The sequence below is a fragment of the Ovis aries genome, chromosome 3 (assembly GCF_016772045.2).
Source record: "Ovis aries strain OAR_USU_Benz2616 breed Rambouillet chromosome 3, ARS-UI_Ramb_v3.0, whole genome shotgun sequence".
NCBI classification, from domain to species: domain Eukaryota; kingdom Metazoa; phylum Chordata; class Mammalia; order Artiodactyla; family Bovidae; genus Ovis; species Ovis aries.
In genome coordinates this window covers 90,596,978-90,613,366 of record NC_056056.1, presented here as the reverse complement: position 1 = coordinate 90,613,366, position 16,389 = coordinate 90,596,978, and the positions used below count along the sequence as shown (strand labels likewise).

General features: G+C 39.3%; 1 protein-coding gene across 31 annotated transcripts in view; it reads left to right on the top strand.

The window, feature by feature from the left end:
* The window catches only part of LTBP1 (latent transforming growth factor beta binding protein 1), a 454,253-nt gene that overhangs the window by 411,534 nt on the left and 26,330 nt on the right, over positions 1 to 16,389 (top strand). For all 31 annotated transcript variants that reach the window (XM_060412286.1, XM_042246288.2, XM_060412293.1 and 28 more), the window contains 5 exons: positions 1,627 to 1,803; positions 2,660 to 2,743; positions 3,366 to 3,494; positions 4,170 to 4,310; positions 5,290 to 5,460. In XM_060412286.1, the coding sequence (XP_060268269.1) occupies positions 1,627 to 1,803; positions 2,660 to 2,743; positions 3,366 to 3,494; positions 4,170 to 4,310; positions 5,290 to 5,460 (702 nt within the window). The remainder of the gene's footprint in view (positions 1 to 1,626; positions 1,804 to 2,659; positions 2,744 to 3,365; positions 3,495 to 4,169; positions 4,311 to 5,289; positions 5,461 to 16,389) is intronic.

The window sequence follows — 16,389 nt, the reverse complement described above, 5'->3', positions numbered from 1 at the left end:
TCAGGTGGGCAAAATATTGGAGCTTCAGCATCAGTCCTTCCAATGAATATTCAGCGTTGATTTCCTTTAGGATTGACTGGTTTGATCTTGCTGCCTGAGGGACTCTCAAGAGTCTTCTTCAGCACCACAGTTCAAAAGCATCAATTCTTCAGGGCTCAGCCTTCTTTATGGCCCAACTCTCACATCCACACTTGACTACTGGAAAAACCATAGCTTTGACTAGACGGACCTTTGTCAACAAAATGATGTCTCCGCTTTTTAATATGCTATCTAGGTTTGTCACAGCTTTTCTTCTAAGGAGCAAGTGTGTTTTAATTTCATGTCTGCAGTCATCATCTGCAGTGAATTTGGAGCCCCCCCAAAATAAAATCTGTCACTGTTTCCATTTTTTCCCCATCAATTTGCCATGAAATGATGGGATTGGGTACCATGATCTCTAGTGTTTTGAATGTTGAGTTTTAAGCCAGCTTTTTCACTGTCTTCCTTCACCTTCATCAAAAGGCTCTTTAGTTCTTCTTTACTTTCTACCATTAGGGTGGTGTCATCTGCATATCTGAGGTTATTGATATTTCTCCCAGCAGTGTTGATTACAGCAACTTTTCATTTGACATAGCATAAAACTAAAACTTAATAAATTCTAACTGGATCAGGCAGTAATTTGAACTCTATAGCACTTCCTAGATAATAGATTTTTAAATTGTTTTTTAAAAGCACAAACTTACTCATAGATTTCAAGTCTGATGGGATTAAGTCATTAGTATTGTCTGAAACTAGGTGGAGTTGTTTGTTTGTTTGTTTGTTTGTTTGCCGAACTATGCAGCTTGTGGAATCTTACCTTAGTTCCCTGATCAGGTATTGAACCTGTGCCCTCATCAATGAAAGTACAGAGTCCTCACCACTAGACCACAAGGGAATTCACTGGAGGTCTTCATCATTTGTGTTCTATCATATCACCTTGTCTTTTAGACAGAAGGTTAAGTGGATTCTGTTGGAATATATACTCTTTAGGACACACTTGCGCTGGGACTAGAACCTGGGCTTGAAATGCTATCCTGAAGCTTAGCCGGCTCTCACTGTTTCATTCAAAGTCATACAGTTGCAGCAGTTTGAGTAGTTAGATTATTTTATAGGCTCAGGTTACCGCAGTGTTTTTCTGGTTGTCTTCCTCTGCTTTGCACTGTTCAGGAAAGATTGGGGGAGCACGGTTAACTCAATAACTATCTAAGGGTTAAATATTATGAGTGGCCTCACATCTCTGGTTCAGTGTCAGGGAAAATGTTCATTGATTTAATTAGGTGTTATAGCTCAGTAAAGAATGGCCCTATGTTTGGCAAGAAAGCAGATATGGAAACTGTACTCACAGCCAAATTCACATGAATATAGTAATTGGTTAACGTCAAAGGAAATGATTTTGACAGATTTACACGTTGGGGTGGGTTAGAAATCCATGAAAATTCAGGATTCAAGTGCATTTTTATCTTGAAGTGGAAGAATCTGATACAGAATAGAAAGCAGCCTTCTGTAAATGAAGTGTCATTGGCATATCCATCCACTGTGTTTCGATTCCATTGCGATACAGATAGATTTGATGTATCCTGTCAACACTCTTTTTTGCTTTCTCTTTAGACTCAGAAGTAGATCAACCCAGAGAAGAAAAGAAAGAATGCTACTATAATCTGAACGACGCCAGTCTGTGTGACAACGTGCTGGCTCCCAATGTCACCAAGCAGGAATGCTGCTGCACCTCCGGTGCTGGGTGGGGAGACAACTGTGAGATCTTCCCCTGTCCGGTCCTGGGGACTGGTAAGAGTCAGCTGAGTGCTGTGTTCACACTGGTATTTGCTGTTCATGGGTCTTGGAATGTTCTCATTTGGGTTATTGAAGCCTCAAAGTGCTAACAGCTACTGGTACCTGCTGTAGTCAAATTGAGGTAAGATACCTTCTAGTGGGTTTCTAGAAGGCTAGAAACCAAACCCTGTCCTGCCTCAATATAAATTCTTGAACTTCTGTTTATCACAGAATATGCTGTTATGGTGACATTCCATATGATATTTTGTCAGAAAGATAATTCAGTTTTATTCCATTTTTAATATAAAAGCAATGACTTTTTCTAACACTGACATTGCGTTGTTCCTAATTAGAGCTTGTATATTTAAGCCAAGGTTCTTCTTGATGGATTCTTATTAGAAATTTAAAATACTAGCGCTCAGGTCACTTCATTCGTGTCTGACTCTTTGCGACCCTATGGACTGTCACCCACCAGGCTCCTCTGTCCATGGGATTCTCCAGGCAAGAATACTGGAGTGGGTTGCCATGCCCTCCTCCAGATAAAATACTGGAAACCATAGTAATGGTGAAATAAGCCATAAAACTCCATAGCACTTTTAAGTAAAACATGGATAAAAAAGTGAATATCAAGTTTTTTTTTAAATTATAAGTAAACTTATGAAGTTATTAGGTTTATTTGCACCTACTTTGTAATTTAGAGATTGTACTGAATTTATTTGTCTGAATTAGATGGCAAGGTTTGCCTTTAAGTTACTGAATTTGAGAAAGCAAAACTGAATATAAAACATACTCGTGGAGGGAAAAAAATCATGGAAGTTTTTTTTTCTTTTTTTCAACTTTTTTTTTTTTTCCTTGTCTCTTCTGAAATCAGCTGAATTCACTGAAATGTGTCCTAGAGGGAAAGGTTTTGTCCCCTCGGAAGAATCTTATGGCGTTGATGGTGAAAACTATAAAGGTCAGTTTCAAGCAGAAACTAATTTGCAATGAGTGTTCATATCTGACATTCAAGTAGAAGCATGGCTTCCGTTCGAATTCTACCCAGTAGTCTCTGGGTAGAAGTGTGGCTTGGGAAGGAGAACATGTAAGACTGAATGACGGTGGGACTTCGCTTAAGATTCTGAGTTTCCATCTCTGAAATGATGTTTCAAAGACTGTCATGAGGGTAAAATAAGGTAACATATGTAAAAGTACTTAATGCAAAATTCTGTACTTTAATAGATTTATTCTTTTATTCCAGGACAATATTAAAAATTGTACATTAGGACCAATATAAATTTGATCATTATGTTGGCCTTTAATGGTTATCAACAAAGCAAAGATTTTTGCTTTTTTAGAAAGCATCCTACTTTGCTAGGACCTTTTTTACTAATGGCCATAGATTAGTGATAAAGAATGGAAAAGAAGAAAACAAAAGTCGATATGCTTTATACATTTCATATTATTAGCCTGTAATTCTAAAATAAATTCCAGATTTTTCACTTTGGTGAAATTTAAATTACACATATGAGTATTTCCTTATTAACTGCTCTCTTTAACATCTCAATGATAGAGATATTATGACCACTTTTTCCCCATAGATGCAGATGAATGCCTACTTTTTGGACAGGAGATCTGCAAAAATGGCTTCTGTATGAACACTCAGCCTGGTTATGAATGCTACTGTAAGCAAGGAACATACTATGATCCTGTCAAATTGCAGTGCTTTGGTAAGTTTTAAGAGGATATTTTGTGATGTCCTGTGAAAACAGATGGGAAAAAATAGTAGTGTTTTGTATAAAAAGTTTATTAGAATCTAAATCTCATGTTGAAAAGATCTGTAAATGTTTTATGAATCCTTTTCTTGAGCAATATTTAAGAAAATAAAAATCCTTCAAACTACTGTTTGAATAGATTTTGAAGAGTTAATATTCAGTGTGGAATTATAATTCAGGTCACTGGTATAACTGAAGTGTTCTTTTGGTCTGGGGAGCCTCCTGTTTCATCACTCATACCATACACTGAAAGTCATTTTTAAATACGGACCCAAACTTTAATGCCTGAGCATAAAACCATATATACTATGCAGAAAAACATAGCAGAAGGAAATAATTTTAAAACTGTCATAAAGAGGCATTTTATCTTAAATTTCTAAGTATATCCTGTTCTTAAATGTTTTCTTTCCTTATTTAATGTCAGCAGCTGTAGGGGAATGTTATTTTTCCAATCAATACAGCTTAACATTTTTATAGTCAGAGCTGTTCTCTTTTGGATGATGATGTGTAGCTAATTAAAATGTGGCAGACCTTGAAATCTGGACTAAATTTAGCGGTGTATTAAGTTTGGTTAAGTGTATGAGGTGCAACTGATTGCTGATTTTCCTTCGTTTTTTTTTTTCTCTGAAGATATAGACGAGTGTCAAGACCCCAGCAGTTGCATTGATGGCCAGTGCGTCAATACAGAAGGCTCTTATAACTGCTTCTGTACCCACCCAATGGTCCTGGATGCTTCGGAAAAAAGATGTATCCGACCAACTGAATCACATGGTATGTTTGGATGTGAGAAGCAAGTCTGTGTCCAAATAAATGTCATAAGGTTTTCCTTTTGACTGAAATGCGAGCTGTCGGAAAATAGAAAAACGGATTCCTTGGGTATTTTGAAAAAATTAAAATGAGATGCTAAGAGAAAGAATAAGGGTCGTATCATCAATATGCAGATTTAACACCCTGTACATCCTGACTTAATGGACACCAGGACAAGGAGTGACTGAGCAGATGGCAGAGCTCTTCCATACTTGAGGGTTGATCATATTTAACCCTCAAAGGCAACTGAGGAAGATGTAAGTTGAAGGGAAAATAATTAGGTTTGCTTGACTGAATAGAGGACACAGATGAGACTGGGCAGAGCAGAGGGTGGAATTCATCAGTGGTGGAGGGCTCTGGAGTCCATTGGTAGGAGTCCCCGTTCATGCCTGAAGGTGATGTGCTCCTAATAATTGACTTAATTGATCAATGCATCAGCACATTCAGGAGACTGCTTTGGTTGAAATCTATTGAAAAGTAGAAAGGTTAGAATTAAGAACCCTAGGATGAAGTGTCACTCGTTCAGGGCTTTGGCAGATGAAATGGATGAAAAAGGCTGAATCCCCAGAATTTTGTGTAGAAGGAAAAGGTAGGATTTGACAGAGGAGTAAACGTGAAAAATCAGCTATTGGAAGAATAAGAAGCCCATCAGGACTATGAAGTATAGGCAAGATCGTGGAGGGTTTTACATAATGTGAAAGCTACAGAGAGAAGGATTTAATTGGAACATGATGGGCAGGTTGAATTTCAGCTGATGGAATGACACCTAGTTGGAGATGACAGAGGTCTGATCCATGGAAAGACCAGGCTGGCTTCAGACTTGCACTTGGAAGTCACGCTTAGAAATCAGGATGGAAACTTTGAGACTCGCTGGCTTCTACCACAGTGTCTCTGAAATCGGAATAGCAGTGCAACTGTCATGGAACCGTGTCTTCCCTTTCAGAACAAATTGAAGAAACCGATGTCTACCAAGATCTGTGCTGGGAACATCTGAGTGACGAGTATGTGTGTAGCCGGCCTCTTGTCGGCAAGCAGACGACGTACACGGAGTGCTGCTGTTTGTACGGAGAGGCCTGGGGCATGCAGTGCGCCCTCTGTCCCATGAAGGATTCAGGTGAGCCCTTACCAAGTCCTTCTGCTGGAGGTGTTTGGAAACCAGTTCTTCTTACCTCCTTTGGAAGCTGATAATTCTCTTTTACTTAAATACCTTCACTCCTGATGTCTTACTTTCATCAGAGGCGTATGTGTGCGGGCACACATTACGGGAGCAGATTACATAACATCTGACTCCTGGTTTGCCTCCAATCCAGACGTTGTAATTAATTTTTGAAACCCTCATTTTATTTCCCTCCAAAGAATGATAAATAACCCAAAGAAATGTAATGCATCTTAGCAGTTGGTGGCATAGGTCTTGAGAATTTATATTTCCTGATATTTCTTTTTTTCCTACAGTCCTTCTCACTTCTGATAGTTTCTGCTTAGAGCAAAAAGTGTCAGGGCCTAGACACTCTCCATAAGTCAAAGCTCAAGTTTTTGTGTCAACCTCTTTGTGGGAGAGAAGGGTTCCCCCTCTCCACAGAAGGGTTAGAACCATGAAGGAGAACAGTATAAAGTAAGTGAAATGTATTTGAACAAATGTTTCTGACTTTCAAGTTGTAGTATGTGCATGCCAAGTCACTCCAGTTTTGTCTGACTCTTTGCAACTATGGACTGTAGCCCTCCAGGCTCCTCTGTCCATGGGATGCTCCAGGCAAGAATACTGGAGTGGGTTGCTATGCCCTCTTCCAGGGCATCTTCCAGCTCCAAGGGTCAAACCCATGTCTCCTGTAGCTCCTGCATTGCAGGCGCATTCTTTGCTGCTGAGCCACTGGCGAAGGCCTTCAAGTTTTCAACCTGGGGTCAAACGGAAAAAATGGGATCAGCGAAGCTCTCAGTTTCCTCCCTTCTCTTCATCCGGGAGGAGGGCTTGAAGGTACCAACTCAGGGCTCCAGGCTGGGCTGCTTGGTGACTGTTGGGGTCTGTGCTGATCACCTATATCTCTTCTTACCACTACAGCTTCTTATTGCCTGTTCAAGGAAAGCACTTGAAAGTCTTTGGTATAGCATTTTTGTCTTTGACTATAGAATTGGTTGTTAAAGCCAGAAAAATACTGTGTGGGTATAAAGTGCAGGAGTTCATAATGAACAAATTATCAGAATGGCAAAGAGGGAAAGAATTGCTTGGAAAGAGGAAATGCTCTAATTTTTAGTTAGAATGTAATTTTCCAATCATTTAATAAATTAGCTTTTTAGCTTGGAAATAACTTAAAACCAAGGTAGCAGAAAAAGAAAGTAATTTGAAATGCCATAAAAGGAAAAGGAATAGCAAAGCGGGAAGAACAAACAAATAAAGATACAGATGGTAAGGCTAGTAGCCCAGAAACGGAAAGAGGGTGGGTTCTGGGGCCAGAAAACCTGGGTCTGGAATTCAGAGCTGCCCATGGCAGCGGCATAAACTGGGGGAAAAGAACCTCACCCAGTGCAGCTCATTTATAAAGTGAAGGCATGACTCTTGTGTTGTTGTGAGAACTAGGAGGATTTAGGTGGGGCAGAGTAACCCGGAGTGTGGCAGATTATTAGCATCACTGTTGCCTCTGTTCCTGGCAGATGCCACAAGGAGAGGAAGATGAAATCAGAGGAGGTGAATATAATATACATGACTTGAGTCATCTTCTCATGATGCTTGGATCAGCTCTTTCTACTTAGGCAGTGTTTTTATTGTTTACTTTAAAAAAAAATATATATATATGTATACATATACTTTGAAAAAATTAAGAGGCTATGTCCCCTTCTACCTACCCCATCACAACTGACTCCTCCTTGAAAATGTTCACTTTTTTAAAAATTGAAGTATAGTGTTGATGTAGCATAGAAGTTACAGATGTACAATATAATGATGCGCAATTTTTAAAAGTTATACTCCATTTATAGTTATTGTGAAAAATTGGCAATATTCCCCATGTTGTACAGTATATGCTTATCATTTATTTTATACCTAATAGCTTGTACCTCTGAAGGTGTTCACTCTTAACAGTTGGTGTTTTCATCATCCAAGTCTTTAATTCTATGTATCAATTATTTCTTTTTTTTTTTATAACATTTTATATAACTCATAAAACAGTGCTTGTATAAAAATTCACACAGTTGCTAGAGAGCATACAATTTCCAAAAAATGTCCTGGGTTTTTGTTACATTCAGTTTTCTAAGGGTGCACTCAAATCAATGGTAAAATGCAGACATTATGCAATGTTTCATTATCTTTGGTAAAACTATTCTCATTATTTTGTCTCCTCACAGTATTAACTCTGATATATTAGTTATTATACATTTATATTTAAGAGAATATTTAAAACTGAAATCTGTGTCATTGATTGTAGGCCCATGTTGTTTTTTGGTTTACTCTTCAGCATCCCTGAAATTGGGGGTATTGTATAACTGGCATCTATTTATGGCTACAAGCTATTTTTTCACATCTTAATGTCTATTATATCAGGATGTATTTTACAGTCTAGGGTGTCATAGAACTGGTGAAAGATGGTAACTTTTAAATGGATATGCAGGCTTTGTTTTCTGTATGTACAGGCATCTGTTCAGTCGCTCAATCATGTCCGACTCTGTGACCCCACAGACTGCAACATGCCAGGCTTCCCTGTCCATCACCAACTCCCAGAGCTTGCTCAAACGCATATCCATCAAGTTGGTGATGCCATCCAACCATCTCATCCTCTGTTGTCCCCTTCTCCTTCTGCCTTCAATCTTTCCCAGCACCAGGGTCTTTTCCAATGAGTCAGTTCTTCGCATCAGGTGGCCAAAGTATTGGAATTCCAGCTTCAGCATCAGTCCTTCCAATGAATAGTCAGGACTGATTTCCTTTAGGATTGACTGGTTGGATCTCCTTGCAGTCCAAGGGACTCTCAAGAGTCTTCTCCAGCACCACAGTTCAAAAGCATCAATTCCTTGGTGGTCAGCTTTCCTTATAGTCCAACTCTCACATCTACACATGACTACTGGAAAAACCATAGTTTTGACTAGATGGGCCTTTGTTGGCAAAGTAATGTCTCTGCTTTTTAATACACTGTTTAGGTTGGTCATAGCTTTTCTTGCAAGGAGCAAGCGTCTTTTATTTCATGGCTGCAGTCACCATGTGCAGTGATTTTGGAGCCTAGGAAAATAAAGTCTGTCACTGTTCCCACTGTTTTCCCAGCTATTTGCCATGAAGTGATGGGACCGGATGCCATGATCTTAGTTTTTTGAATGTTAAGTTTTAAGCCAACTTTTTTTCACTCTTATCTTTCAGTTTCATCAAGAGGCTCTTCGGTTCCTCTTCACTTTCTGCCATAAGGGTGGTGTCATCTGTGTATCTGAGGTTATTGATACTTCTCCCAGCAATCTTGATTCCAGCTTGTGCTTCATTCAGCCTAGCGTTTCTTATGATGTTCTCTGCATATAAGTTAAATAAGCAGGGTGACAAATGAGCAAGGTGACAGCCTTGACATACTCCTTTCCCAGTTTGGAACCAGTCTGTTGTTCCATGTCCAGTTCTAACTGTTGATACTTGACCTGCATACAAATTTCTCAGGAGGCAGGTCAGGTGGTCTAGTATTCCTATCTCTTGAAGAATTTTCCACAGTTTGTTGTGATCTACACAGTCAAAGGCTTTGGTGTTGTCAATAAATCAGAAGTAGATGTTTTTCTGGATTTCTCTTGCTTTTTCTATGATCTAGTGGATGTTGGCGATCTGTACAGGCATAACTTGGAGATATTATGGATTCAGTTCCAGACCACCACAATAAAGCGAACATTGCAATAAAGCAAGTCACCTGAACTTTCTGGTTTCCCAGAGCACATAAAACTTAAATTTACATTGTAAAGTATTTATGTCTATTAAGTGTACTTTAAAAAAAAGTGCATGCCTTAATTAAGAACACTGTATTGCTAGAACATGTTAACCATCATCTAAGCCTTCAGCAAGTTATCTTTTTGCTGGTTGAGGGTCTTGCCTTGATATTGATGATCACTGACTGATGAGGGGATGGTTGCTGGAGACGGGGGTGACTGTGGCAATTTCTTAAAAAAATACAACAGTGAAGTTTCCCATCTCAACTGATTCTCTCTTTACAAATGATTTCTTTGCGTATGCAATGCTGTTTAATGGCATTTTACCTAATGTTGAAATTACTTCAAAATTGAAGTCAATCCTGTCAAGCCCCCTGCTGTTTTCTCAACTAGTTTTATGTGATATTCCAAGTCCTTTGTCTCAACATTCAGTTAAGTTTGCTGTCTCAGATGGGTGGGGTTTGTGGCAGCCTACAGCAATTACAACGGTAACGCTGAAGATCACCCTAATAAATATAGTAAATAATAATGTTCTTATAAAGTACACAACTACCTAATAGCATCTGGACATGAATTGAGGATAGACAAATGCAGAAATAATATCCTCATATAAAACTTTCTCTTCTAGACCACTGCTTCATCCACATTAATAGGCATGCCAACTACATGACAGTCTTATTTTTAAAAAAGACAGATTCTAGTTTCTAGGTGGAGGGGAGGTGGCCAGGATTCTACATTCTTAAGTCCCAAGGCAATGCAGCTGCTACTGGTCCTTGGACCACACTAGCAAGGTTCTTGAGACACCTGTAGCATTCAACCTGATTTTGTTAAAACTGCCTTTAATGCTGTTATTAATTTTTCAGAGAGGAAGCAGAGAGTGTGTGAATTTTAAAACTGATTTGCTTGTTCTGCTACTGAACCTTTTAAATGATGCTGTTGAGGGATATATGATAGCTGAGAAAGGACCACGTTGTCTATCCATTAATAAAAGCCCTGGGTGAATCCCAGCCTGTCACTGAGCCTTCCAGTTTCCCAAGGAGTGCAGCACTGCTTTGGGGAACAATTAGTTACTGATGGAAACAGTGCTGGAGGAATTCAAGGAATAAATCGCAGTGCTTGTCATCAGCTTTGAGCATTAAAGTGCAGTGCAAAGTAAAGCCTTGGCTCCAGAACAGGCTTTCACACTTCTGGTCCAATAGGTCATGGGCACTAATTCTTGCTAAGGCAGCAACCTCATTCTGGTAGTTAGGGGAGATGGGAGTGGCTCCCTAAATAGTGTTCTCTGAAGTTCGATGGCAACGTGTGGATTGGTACCATATGCAGACTGGTACCACCTGCAGAGGGAGGGAGTGGAGGTTGATGGGTTGTGTCAGGGTACCTTTACATGAGATTTGCCTTGTTGTACCATTCAGTGCGTTTCTGGGGCTGCTTGGGGTCCCCTTTTACGTCTCAGCTCCAGTCTGGGAGGCCAAACACCAGGCCTGAGGAAAAGGTTTCCGAGGGCTGAGAGTGGCACTGCGGTGAGTTTGCTGAAGTGGTTGTGTACGGACAGCCTCCCCTTCCTCAGTTCTGGAATTTCTCTTATTCTTGCCCCGGGGTCCTCTTCGTCTCCTTCCCCTCTCAGTAACCTCTAATCCTGACTGTTCTTAAAATGTTTTTTTTTTTTTTTTTTTTCGTCTTGACTGGGGAGGGAAGTGCTGAACTGCTTTGGGAGGACCATCACATCTGGACTCCTTATCATGCTATCACAGCCAGCCTCCAAGAGAAAGAGCTATTTGGAAAACCGAGTCAGGAAAGACCAACCGTTGTATCCATGTTATGAACAACAGAGGGTGCCCATTGTTCGATCTTTCGGTAAACTTTCAGTGTCATGCTAGAAGGAAGTCATGAACTCTGACATCTGGAGTTTATTGGCATATGAGTTTTATATAGCTTGGTTTTTCTGGGTCTCCATCCGAATAAAAAACGATGGTAGCTTACTATTGCTCAATGCCAGGCACGTTCAGGATGCTTATCATCAATTAAGATACTTAATTATCCCAGCCATCCTGTGAGATAGGTATATAATTACTTCCTTTTGAGGAGAGGGGAACTGAGGCACAGATTATATTAACTGCCATGGCCAGGAAACGGCAGATTCAAATCCAGGCACTGGCATCCGTGCTTTCAACCACAATCTGCGCTCCTAGTGTTACTCCAGTTCCTGCTGCCCCAAGGTCTCACAGCTCATCACAGATAAACCGTTATCACTTAGAATATAAAAGTGATAATGAAAAATAAAAAGCTGGGATTTTTTTCCATCTCCTCACCCTGCTGTGTGCTAAGAGAGAAAATCTATGAGCTTTAGAGCCAGACAGTGAGCTTAGCCAAGTTAGACTCTGTATCAGAGTTAAGCACATAGATATGATGAATTAATGGATTAAAACGAGTCAGTAATTCTCAGTGAATTAAACTGTTGATGCCTAGCACTTATCTAAATAAAACTTTAATGTTTTTATTTACTGCTACTCTTAAAAATATAAACTGAAAATTTCTGAGAAAATGTGCATTATATATAGGTTGCTATTATCCTATGGAAATAAAAACCAATTGACCTGCAAATGAAAGAAAATGAGACACACATTGGAACACTGGAATCTCAAGTGGTCAGAGATCCCAGTGCTTGTGGTTATCTTGTTAAAATAATTAGACTTCTGTTAAGGAAATTGTTAAAATAATTAGACTTACTGTGAGAAAACTGAACATAAAGAGTTGATAAAAGTCTTGATATAAGTCCAATCTACAATTTAGAAGTTAAGAAATTTTGAGGGGAGACTTAGTGTGTTGAGAGATCGCCACCTATTGGTTGATACAGTGTACTGCGCCACCGGTGTTTCAACCTCTTTACTCAATCATTTTGGACTCTGCGACCTCATGGACTGCAGCACTCCAGGCTTCCCTGTCCTTTACCATCTCCCAGAGTTTGCGCAAACTCATGTCTATTGAGTACGTGATGCCATCCAACCATCTCATCCTCTGTTGTCCCCTTCTCCTCCCACCTTCAATCTTTCCCAGCATCAGACTCTTTTCCAATGAGTCAGTTCTTCGCATCAGGTGTGGAGCTTCAGCTTCAGTCCTTCCAGTGAATATTCAGGACTGATTTCCTTTAGGATTGACTGGTTTGATCTCCTTGCTGTCCAAGGGACACTCAAGAATCTTCTCCAGCACCACAGTTTAAAGGCATCAATTCTTTAGTGCTCAGCCTTCTTTATTGTCCAGCTCTTACTTCCTTACATGACTACTGGAAAAACCATAGCTTTGACTATACGGATCTTTGTAGGCAAAATAATGTCTCTGCTTTTTAATACACTGTCTAGGTTTGTTATTGCTTTTCTTCCAAGGAGCAAGCATCTTTTAATTTCATATCTGCAGTCACTGTCCACAATGATTTGGGAACCCAAGCCAAGCCCTCTTTCACCTTCATCAAGAGGCTCTTTAATTCCTCCTCATTTTCTGCTATAAGGACGGTGTCATCTCTGAAGTAATAACTTAATGCATGTCAGGCATAGAAAGGTGACAGTGGGGTTTAAAAAAAACCTCCAAGGAAACTGAAGTACCACAAAAGAAATTGACAAAGGCTTTGAAAAATAACTGCTATTACTAGAAATGCAGAGGCATGGATCCTCTGTTTTGCTTGGAGAGCTGTTTAAAGATACAGATATATAGGTTAGATTTGATTTGAAAATTCTCGTTGCAGGAATACAGATTATTACACTGCCCACCATGGTCAGCTACCTGGGAGTGGTGGAGTCACATCCGGGCATCAGCCTCCATGCTCTCAACCACTTCAGGGCCAGGAAGAAAAATATAATCGTTACCGCATAAGAAAGATTTTAAATCAGTTCTGTCAGTAGAGAATTCTGTAGATTTTAATATGGATTTGTGTCTAATTCTTTCTTTTTATTTTATTTTTTTTTTAGTTTTTTATTTTTAAAATTTTAAAATCTTTAATTCTTACATGCGTTCCCAAACATGAACCCCCCTCCCACCTCCCTCCCCATAACATCTCTATGGGTCATCCCCATGCACCAGCCCCAAGCATGCTGCATCCTGCGTCAGACATAGACTGGCGATTCAATTCTTACATGATAGTATACATGTTAGAATGTCATTCTCCCAAATCATCCCACCCTCTCCCTCTCCCTCTGAGTCCAAAAGTCCGTTATACACATCTGTGTCTCTTTCCCTGTCTTGCAACTCAACACCATGTTTAGGGAACTATTATATGCAGAGTGCAGTTACTAAGAACCATGTCTGAAATGCAATCTAAATTATTTATAGTTATCTGTTTTCAGCTTCAGTTAAATTATTTACATATTCCTTCATTTCATTATTTGCTTGAACACCCTACTATGTTTCATCTAGGCCATAAATTTTAGAACAGATATACAGTTTGTATTTACAGGAAGTGTAAAATTCTGTAGAACTGACAAAGTTATGTTGTATTGCTAAATTAGAAGTTCATTCCTTAGTATTGCTCATTTAAATGCACAGGTGACATCCTTTTTTAATAAATCCATCATTTCCTAGGCCACACTATTTTTCATACTTCCTTATTATAACTTCTCTACCCCCAATTTTTTTTATATGGTTTTGCAGGAGTGAAGTTAGCTGGAATCTCTCTTTGAACAATCGAGCTAGTGATTTCTTCCATATCCGTGCCTGGCTCTTACATGTTCCCAAAGATCTTAGTGTAACAAGTTTCATAATACCCTTGGAGGTGTGAAGGAAGACAAGGATTTGACTCACGGACTAAACTTGAAAAAATATTGTAATTGGGCAGTGGTTGCAAAAGGCCTTTCAGCAGTCACGGTTTAAAGGCTTTTCCAAGAACTATGTTTCCAAAGAATGTTAATAATAACTTTGGAACATCCTACAAGTGAGGCACAGTGCGTAGTCACCGCCTTTGGTTTGGGCAGTCCAGGGATCTCGTTCTGCTCTTGGCACTGCTTCTGTCGATTGCACTGGACGAGTTACTTCAGTTTCCTTTATCCCAAGTTGAGAACTCTTTTGAGGTTACAGTAATTAATACTCTGTAAGTATGAGAGCATTTATCATTGTGATCACAGATCCTGCTTATGATGATTAAAGAAAGTTTAGCTGTTATAAACTATATGGAGAATTTAAATCAAACTGGAAAGAGACAAAAGATCTCAATCGAGTGGCTGCCGTATATATACACTCCATGTGTATAGAGTATACATACTCTCAGCAGTAAGTGGTCCACTCTTTTTGAGACAAAATTCTTGGTATCTATGGAACTAGATTAAATTGAATATGGTATGAAATGGCAAATAAGCAATTTATATTGCTTCTTCTTGAAGATGCTTTACATTTATTTAGAAGGCTTTTCCTTACTTTCCTGAAAAGAGCGAAAATACTTTTCTTACTAGAAAGGCTTAAGTAGTGAATTATGCACATAGAACCTTGGTGTTTAATGTGATCGTTACATTAGTTTCCTCGTTTTCGTAAAATAGCTGACCAACATCTGCCTCAGGATTGAATGAGGGATAAAAATGTGATCATGCATTGTGAGATGTTTGACATGGAAGAAATGCTTCGCAGGCGTTAGCAATGATTATAAATCAAATCTTGTTCCAGGAAGTAAGTTGAGCTAAAGATTATTCCCCATTGTCACCTTGCTATACAGTGCTAGAAATCTCTTTGAAAGTAGGCAAGAGTCAAAGACGATGCGGGGGCAGGAGTGCGTTTGGGGACTGACACAGAGCCAGACACCTCAGCAGCCTCCGAAAGAAGCTGCTGCTTCTATGTCCCTTGAGGCTCCCGAGCTGCCAGTGTGGTTAGGATGTCTGAGAGAGGCCTGGAAAAGACTGGTCAAGGTTGAGGTTTTTGTTGGGCCTCATCTTTTAGTTGTGGCACGTGGGATCTTTTTTTTTTTTTTTTTTAACTTGGCAACATGTGCGCCCTTCAGTTGCAGCATTGGAACTCTTGGTTGCAGCATGCAAGATCTAGTTCCCTGAGCAGGGATCAAACCCCACACCCCCCTCCCCCACCCCTACCCCCAACCCCGGCCTTGGGAACACAGAGTCCTAGCCACTGGGCCACCAGGGAAGTCTGCAAAGTGGAATTCAGTATATTCAATTGATCAGCGTTAAAATCTAGACTTACCTAAGACTTTAAGTTCGACTTAAATATTTTGTCCTTCTGTGTATAAATCTAATATTTTTATATAAAGTAAGATCCATTTTCATTTTATCATGTTTATATATCTCAAGGAACAGATTAAACTTTCCTTGAGAGTTATTTCTATATCAAAATTCTTGTTAATTAAATCTCTTAACACTTTGGCCTCTGATGTATAAACTTTATGTATTTGATTTTCTCTCAAGCACTTTATAGAGCTGAAAGGGCAGCCTATAATCCTAACAAGCATTTTCTTCTTAAGTATTTAAGTAGCTCTTATAAAGCTAATAAACTAAACTTAAAATGCAACAGATTGAATTCCCTAATGAATTTAGATAGTATTTACTGACCTAATAGAGTTCTGTTAATTCTCAAGCAACAAAAAAATCCTACATATTTCAAAATTGAGGTCATAGGCCTGTCAGATTATCTAGTATATGGTTTTCTTAAACATTCTAGACATATTAAATAGCAACACCAACAAAAAAACCCTTACTCTCAAACCTTAATGGTAAAGTATTAATATTCTAAACTTAATGTATGTCATTATCTTCGTGGCAGCATTACCATCTTAGGGCAACTGAGGACCCTGGGAAGGAAAATTCATGACAGTGATTGTCAATTATTAGAGAATTAAGACCAGGACATGAGATGTGTGTATTCACAATTTGAGTCTAAGTAGCCGTGTACGTGATGCACAAGGCACGTTCTGGGTTTCCAGGTTAACAGGGGATCCCGAGTATTCCTAATGTGCATTGTTTTTATAAGCAATATCTTCCACTGCAGTGACTTTCGAGGGAATAATAGAGAAGATAGCATTAATAAAAGCTTTTCTATACCTACACGTGGAAGTGAAAGTTGTTCAGTCGTGTCTGACTATTTGCGACCCCATGGACTGTAGTATATGGAATTCTCCAGGCCAGAATACTGGAGTGAGTAGCCTTTCCCTTCTCCAAGGGATCTTTCCAACCCAGGGATCAAAACT